At 36.0% G+C, this 8669-nt stretch overlaps 1 protein-coding gene across 1 annotated transcript; it reads right to left on the bottom strand.

Moving 5' to 3' along the window:
* Positions 1 to 1326: 1326 nt before the first annotated feature.
* LOC145638960 (protein sym-1-like) lies at positions 1327 to 6123 on the bottom strand. Its single transcript, XM_081690038.1, has 4 exons — positions 5745 to 6123; positions 2631 to 2859; positions 1866 to 1990; positions 1327 to 1643 (listed from the first exon to the last, which is right to left on the bottom strand). Exons 1-4 carry the CDS (start codon positions 6096 to 6098, stop codon positions 1560 to 1562), a joined length of 792 nt encoding a protein of 263 aa, XP_081546164.1. The 5' UTR covers positions 6099 to 6123; the 3' UTR covers positions 1327 to 1559.
* Positions 6124 to 8669: the final 2546 nt, after the last annotated feature.

Genomic DNA, 8669 nt, shown 5'->3' with positions numbered 1-8669 from the left:
ACTTTAACCCTTCTAAATCGATCCAAATCGAAAGTATCTTCCTCCACTTCAAGCACTTCACCCCAATTTGCCACAAGCTCCTTCACATCCTCATCTGTGCGGCAGTTAAGAGGTAAATGTTCAATTTGAACCCAAAAAGGGCAGTGATAGAGGGGCACCTTTTCTGGTTGCTCGTCCCCCTCAACTTCACGCAGCACTAACAACAGATTATCAAAACACCACGGACGGCCATTCATCACCTTCTACTTGTCCATCCAATGAAAAAATTGAAAAGCGTAAAGGTTCGGAACCAAAACCCTTATCACCAATTTATCCTTTAGCGCCCACACTTTCGTCATAGTAGACTTAAAAGCCTCCACGTTATAAGGCCTCTCCGTGACGAGCCTTCCGATTAAAACGGCAGGAAAACCCTAAAACCTAGAGAGCACGGCCCTTTCTTGCGAGGGAGATATCGTCACGAATTTTTCAAACTAGTGACTTTTAATACCAACTAAACTTGTTGAAAAAAAAAAAGAAGAAAACCTTGACAACAATAATTTTAATCATAATTTTAATCATCAGCTATAAACCTATAAAAATCGTGATGAAAGTTGAGCTAACTACTTGAAAATAATTCACAAAATTCGAATCGATCAAATCATAATCAATGACCAAAACATACTAAATTTGACACAAAATCAATCAATCAATCAAACAAACAAAAATCAATTCACGTTATTCCAAAAAAAATACACCTAAACTTGAATATTAACCCAATTCCAACAACAAAATTCAAAAGAAAATCGAATAGCAGAGAAAGATCCAACCCAGAAATTATAGATTATAAACAAGGAAAAAAAAATCAAAAGAAAGCCAAAGAGAAAATACCTGTCTACATCGAATTGCTGATTACAAACCAAGCAAAAATGAAAAGCAACCCAAATTTAGGACAAAGAAACATGTTGTGATCAGATCAATAACCCATTGATAACGTGAAAGGAACATACGATACATGGCTGTGATGGAATTTGGGAAAGCAGGAGAAGCCAGAAAGCTAATAGAAAATGTTGATGTGGCACAAAAGGGCAAGCACTAAATTGTCTTTTTATTTTCAACTGTAATCGAAACTTCTCGTTTTTTTACAAAGAGTGTCACCCTCCAACCGACTCGACACTATAACTAATACAATGAAAATCAGCCATAACTAACTTGGCACTCCAAACTTCTCATATATAGATGGTGTATAGATTGTTGGACTCATTCTCTAAAAATATTTATATGAATCGCAACACTTATCCATGTTGATGTTGCAACTTGCAAGTTTATACTCGTGTATTTTTCTCAAAGGAAGCAAAAAAATTAAATAAATAAATATATATCAACCATAAACAAAATACCTTATTCATAATTGAAGTTCAAGCCTACACTACATATTATCCAAAAATATATTGCATCCATTCAGACACTGAATGCAACTCTGAAGTCTGAAATATTAAACCTGAAAACTCAAATATTGATCAAAATTCACTCCAGTACCAAGCCAAGTATTGTAAATACCACTTTTATGACAAACTCTTTAATCAATCCTCGCCAACTTTCTTCAAGCTTGCCATGTACGTTAAATAAATCGTCCACATGTAGGCAAAAGAACTATTTACTAATGGCTGCAAGCAAACAGGGGGGAATTGCAACCTATATTAGAGGTGTAGACAAATAAAAGCTTTTTACATAACATACACCATGCATAAATTCCATCTGACTCAGTAGCTACTGCACCTAAATTCAAACTAAACAGCCACATAGACTCGTTGCATTGTTCATTTCATATATCTAACAGATTTTTGTCCTAAATGATAGAAAAAAGGGTTGAAAGTTTTAGAAAGTACCTGCAGGTGGACAGGTATGAATTTGAATGTTAGAAAATCACACAATGGCCAATACATAAGACCCTTCATCAAAGTTGGGAGAAGGTCTCTCTTCAGTCTTGCAAAAATCTCTTCTCTAGTTTCACCTGCATAACACGCATAAGAAAAGCATTACAAGATCAATGAAAATTTGTTGGGTCATAATGGAGTGAGAAAAGAAGAAAATGAAAACTTTTATATTTTATCCAGGAGTGACTTTGGGAACATTAACAAACCATTAAATCAAAATGAGTTTAATTGAAAGTGTTTAGATGATGATGCATGGAGTGATGTAGTATGACCGAGCTCGACCCTCGATACCAAAGTCCATTAGTTTCCATTTTGTTAGTATAACACATAAGATACAAAAACTCAATTTTTTTTTTTTCTCAGACCTCCATAGGTTCATCAATATTGAAAATAACAATGTGCTACTCAAATGGAACTTAAATTATCCAAACAGTTGCCAGATATCATTCCAATCCCTCTACCATTCTTTTCTACTTAACCTAGCAATAGTTAAGACGATTATGTAAGCAATCAGCATACAGTGAAGTTCATTGCAAAATGAATATCTAGAACTATGACACAAGGACTGAAGTTAGAAGAAAGGAGCCTCTCCTTAGCACAAGGAAGGGCATAATGGTCTCTGTAGGAAAAGAAATTAAAAAAAAATAAAAATAAAAATCAAGCTACCAATTCTCATCAGCAATTACAGTAGTTTTCAGAGGATGTCAAGGACTCTACCTTGAAGAGCTGCATTATAGAAGAAGAAAATGTTGTTCATAATCGGTCCATAAATAGCTTGTCCCATAAATATCTTTTTCAAAGTAGTAGATACATCTCTTCCAGGCAAGATCCTTGAGAGAAAATTGAACCAAAGATGTTGAGATGGTCCCATAATTATCAATCCATATCCAGCTATACGCAATGTCCGGAATAAGTCAAATGACCCCAATGGTGGCAATGTAATGATCTAGCAAAATTTAAAGCATGAATCAGTTGAACTACATGACAATTGCTAACAATTTGGAAAAGATAAATAGAAGAGCTATGCAACCCAAGCTAACACTAAAAAGAAGTAAAGATAACACATTCAACTCAAGTTATAATGAACACAAAACTACTAAACTTTTATATCTTAGACTAAGCAAGGTGACAAGATGTTTTCCAAGTAGAAGCAAGAGGACAAGATGTTTTCAATGTAAGGTGTTAGAGTGTTATGGAAAAAGAGACTTGGAGCTATGCAGCTACCATTATGGTACAAAGAAAAAGAGACGGGATTTTTATACCACAATGATGAGGAATAGGTTTCTTGCTTAGTTTTGGTTCTTTTTAGTTTGTTTTGCGGTTTTTTAGTTCAATAAACAAATGTGTACATGCTTAAGTGATAGTTAAGAGGAATGCACGTTTATTCTCGAATTCCTTATTCATCTAATGCATTTTCCTTTGTTCTATCACCCATGCTTTGTTTGAATATTTATGTGTACGTTTGAAGGTTTTTCCATGCTGAATTGTTCAAAGAAAGTTCAAGGACGGAAGCTTGTAGATGCATGGAAGAATGGAAGGGTGAAAGGAGAAAGAAGCTAGTATGCCGTGCATAGGCCATGCAGGGATGTGGTCATGACCTTGTGCAAGTTTAAGGAGGTTTGCCACTGCATAGGGAGCACAAGGGCAGCATGGGCACGGCCTCATAGGTGCCCACGGCCCCTACATCGACTATGCACCAAGGCAACAAGCATCTAAGCTCCTAGCTTCCCTACACCAATCGCAAGCATATCGAACAGCAGCCTTTACAGCCGCAGCTCCAAGAAAGCTTTGCAGATCCTAGCACCCTCTAAATTACCCCCTTTCCATGCTCAAAGACAGTCCCAGAGCAACAAAATTGCAGCAGCCCCAAATTTCAAGCCCTCACAATAGACAACAAAAGGCAGCAGCATTGCAGCAATTTGTAGCACCTTATGGCAGCCTAAGAATCACCAAATAAAATAAAAAAGACCTCACCTAATGCTCCCAAGCGCAGCCAACAACCTCCACAAAGTAGCAGCAACATCATATCGTAGAAGCAGCAGCCGCGGACAGCAGTCAGTTGAACTGCACCTGAACACCAGGTGGCTGCGCCCACGCCCTCAGGTCTGCCCACAGCTAGCTGCTGGTTGCCCCGTTATTTTTTATTCCCTTCTTATAAATTTCCACATTCTGATTAGACAATAAATCCGCATTAGTTATCAGAATAGTCTTTCTTTACGCCCTCTCACCCCCTGGTTAGCCTAAGACCATAAGTTTATTTAACGATAGAAACAACTACAACAGTCTCTCTTAACATTGTAATGTCACTATATCTGATCAACAACAGGAATTCCTCAAAATCGTAATATGCAGGAGCTCCAAACCAGTGTAAACACATGGTCGTGTGATTCACCTCAATACTGTCAACACAATGACAAACAGTACAGGTTTAATTTTCTCAAAATCATTGGAGCAATGCAAGGTCAATAAATCACTTAACTTACTCATGAATGCAAAAGCCTTCAAATAAAATTTAAAGAGGAAATGTGCTTCCAATGAGGCAATGAAGCCTTCCAATATTTGATTTTTCGTAGAGAAAACTATATGATATGCACCAATTATCTTGTGGGCCAAAAGAAAACTTCATGCTTAAATAAAGATACTAGGCTTTGTTCCGGCAAATGATTGCCTCACTGCCTATGAGAATGTATAAAATTCTTGAAATGGTGCCTTGACAAATCAGAGGTCCCTAGATTCCCTTCATGAATCTTTTGAAGTGTTATAAAAGCCTAACATTCCTATTAAGAAACTACTGTAGCCTTTTCCTGCCCATTGTTACAAAATGGTGGAAAGACAGACACTGATCATATTGATGAAAATCATTTGAAAATTGTATACTCTATATCTTAGCTTAGCTGAAATGATGTTTTTGCAACTTCCAAGACGATAAACATCGAACCATCCTCAAATATTTGATGCACGAAGAAGGTGATAAATAATTGATGCACGAAGATGTGCTCCAAGCAGAATGCCAAGCTATTTTACAAGGTCTCATTCAAGCAAAATCAAGATGCAATCAAGTGGTGATCAAAATTGATTAATGGTGGCAATTCGAGCCCTTAAATACCCTATATCTTAGCATCAATTTGAATGCTGTCTGTAGCCTCATATGGACACAATAAAGAACCACAAAAGAATCTTACATCCGGTTACAATCCACAGCAATTATAAGCATTATTCTTCTTCTACTTGAACACTTTAATCCCTTAATTGGGGTTGGCTACATGAATTAACATGATGACATCCCAGGAGGTTAACCATCCTAGAACTACTCTGAATCATTGTGGCTCATGTCAAGCGATTAGCATTGGATTAAAAAAAAATGTAATTGTCATGTAGCTGTCCAAAATGATAAGAGTCATTTGTTAGGAAGAATTGCCTTTTATCCTTTTTGCCAAGGAATGTAATTTTGGTGTTCAGCTTTAACCCGAAATTGGTGGTTTAGAATAGAGAGGATAATTCTCTTTTTTGGACAAAGAGAGGATAATTCTCAGCTTCCTTGATATATTGATAATTTACTTGTAATTTGCTTTGAATTTTCAATTGATCTCTCTTGGCATAGTGACATACTAGTAATTTTAAGAAGGCATATCTATATTCATGCTAGTTTTTACACTTTGATTTATGCTAGTTTTAACAAACACCCTTTACACTTTGATTTATGCTAGTTTTAACAAACACACACACACAGCAACAATCATAAAAATAAAAATAAAAATAAAATAAAAATAAAAAATAAAAAAACAATAATTGCAAAATGAAAATGTAATGAGACTGAAAACTAAGAATTACCTGAGAGGTAAAATCAGCAGCAGCAAAAATAAAGGAAGAAGAGATGGCCTTGGTGATATATGGACGAGTTTCAAGCATACGCAAATACCATTGTAGAAAACCACCATACTTGGACCCAGATGTGTATGATGAAGAAGAAAATGTTCTATATGAATGCAGAAAGTAAACGCCAGAAGTGGGTATTTTAGAATTACTGGAGAGTTTTCCGACGAAATGTGAGGCGAGGAAAGCATATGCACGGCGGTGTTTCTGGTGGTGGGATCTTAACAATGAAATTTCGTGACCAAGTTCTGAGAATTGCAGCATTTGCAGGGTGCATCCCCTTCGAATTGTTCTTCCAATAGAAATTACCATTTTTACGATTTTCTGCAATTTTAAGATTTTTAAGATGTGCTTAAGCTCATGGAGAGGAGAGAACCGCCAAATCTAATTTAAGGGCCTGTTCTGTTCCGTTGAAATTCAGTTCAGTTCAGTTCAGTTCAGTTCAGTTCAGTTCAGCTCAGTTCAGTTCAGCTCAGTTCAGTTCAGTTCAGTTCAGCTCTGCTCTTAATTTATGTCTAATGATATTGCTAATGATATAAAGCCAAATTTCATTCTTTTAAGCTCTTATTCAACGACAACAACATCAAAAATAATAATAATAATAATAATAATAATAATAATAATAATAATAATAATAATAACAATAATATTAACAATAATATTAATAATAATAATACTAATAATACTAATAATAATAATCAATAAATAATAATAATAATTATCAATAATTAATAATAATGATAATAACAATAATAATATTGATACAATTCATTGTTCAAATGGTTCTATTTTTTTGAAACATATTTCTAATGTTAATCTCATTGAGAAAATTAGAGTACTACACAACTTAAACTAATTTTCATAGTCAGTTAGTTCTTCGTCTTCTTTTTGTCCACCAAACTCCTCCATTACCTCGGCATTCCTCTGAACTAACTCCCATATCTGATCAGTTATTTCTTGTCGTACAATATCCATAGCTGCTTTTCTGTTAGGATCGTACATAGTATGATCTTCTCTTCGCTCCATGACTTCAACTTGGTGCGTGATTGGAATCCCTAGTTCATGTAAATGAATAAAATTGTGTAGAGTACAACAAGCAACGATTATTTGCAACTGAAAACGTAATTCCATTTGCGGCATCAATTTAGGTTGTAGAACCTTCCACCTATTTTTCAGAATTGCAAAAATCCGCTCAATTACATTTCGACAAGACGAGTGTAGGTAATTGAAATGCTCAAACATTCCTTGTGGAGGACCTGATCTCTTGAAATCAGGCAAATGATACCTCAAATCACGTCCTGTATGGGGACTTAAGTACCCGAGTGTATTAGGATACGCTGAATCAACTACATAGTATTTTCCTGTGCAATAATGATAATGTTAGTTAACGAAACTAATAAATTTTCCCATTTTATTCATGAAATTTAGTTTGTACCAGGCGGTGGATGAGGGAATCCCATTCTTGCTTCTCCTAAACTTCGCTTCCAAACGGTGCTATCATGTGCACTGCCTTCGTAGCCTACGTTGATGTGAGTAAACAACATGTTATGTGAACACACTGCCATCACATTCCATGATTTATCCCCTTTTCGATCTCTGTGGGCCTTGCCCATAGCATCGGCAACAACTGCATGTATGAGGGTACCATCAATGGCACCAATACAATCCTAAGCACAAAAGTGAACAAGGTTATTACATAGACACTAATCATCTTGAAAATTTAATGTGAATGTGTACCTTAAAGAAAGGCCAGAGTTTGTTGTTGTTTTGAATTTCAGGAGGTGTTTCATTCAAACTTTGATAAGGTCGAATTATTTGAGTTGACAATGTCTGCAATGCCTCTAACACTTTGTGGAAATACCTCGAAATAGTAGATACCCCATGTTGAAATCTTTCAGCAGCATCACGAACAGAAGCAGGTTTGGCAAGCATGTACAAACCTATCCCAAGTTGCTCTTCAATGTGCATATGTTTACCAGAACCATCTGTCAACAATTGTTGTGCTCTAAGGACATTAGCAAGACTTATAAATATTTCTCTACTTAGCCGAAGTTGTTCTTTACACAAATTATGATGGCCTGTCACCATCCTATGAATCCATTGGCTCCCCGTTTCCCCACCAACATGCATAGGTATCCGTTCAACTTGGGACGTCAATCTCCGTAGCTCATACAATGCTATACGTGTCAAACTTTCTTGCACCAACTCATCATCCATTCTACATAACCAACAAAAAATTTAACGCAAATTACTTTATACGAAATTTAAAATAAAAAGCATAAATAAAAGTTGATACATAGTGGTCACAAAAGTTGATAAAAACATACATAACAGAAATAATGTAACCGAAATCATCCGATCATATTACAACAACATATGTTGTAACTAAAATCCACATTGAAAATTTGATCACAAACATAAAAGCCGCCAGAAAGTCACAAAATTCCAACCTAACATACTAGTTGTCATACATCAAGACATCTTCAGAAGATATTAATGAACTGAAAGTGGTGTCTGGCTTATACGTTTCATCAGGAAGCTTACAATGCTTCCTGATGAAGTGAAGTCTCCCTTCATCAGAACGCAAAATGGTGAAAATATCAACAGCACCGGGAGTTTTGCAAAAGCTATCAAGAATATCTACAGTAAAGAATTCCCCATACTGTTCTATAATCCCCATGGAGTCCAAGATACTGAGAACTTCATCAAAAGCATTTTTGGGTTTAGAAGATTGACTCAAAGAAGATCGTCTCAGTACATCAAGACACGCATCAATATCCTCTTCCCTGGACTTTTTACCAGAAATTCTAGAAGGCTGGCTGTCAATGCTTTTACGTTTTTTTGGGTCACTTCGGGCAACAGGAGGCTGGATGGAAATGTTGG

The sequence above is a fragment of the Chenopodium album genome, chromosome 7 (genome assembly GCF_948465745.1).
Source record: "Chenopodium album chromosome 7, dcCheAlbu1.1, whole genome shotgun sequence".
In the NCBI taxonomy this organism is placed as follows: Eukaryota; Viridiplantae; Streptophyta; class Magnoliopsida; order Caryophyllales; family Amaranthaceae; genus Chenopodium; species Chenopodium album.
Note: the sequence above shows the minus strand (reverse complement) of the source record. Positions and strands in the feature narration are given on the sequence as shown.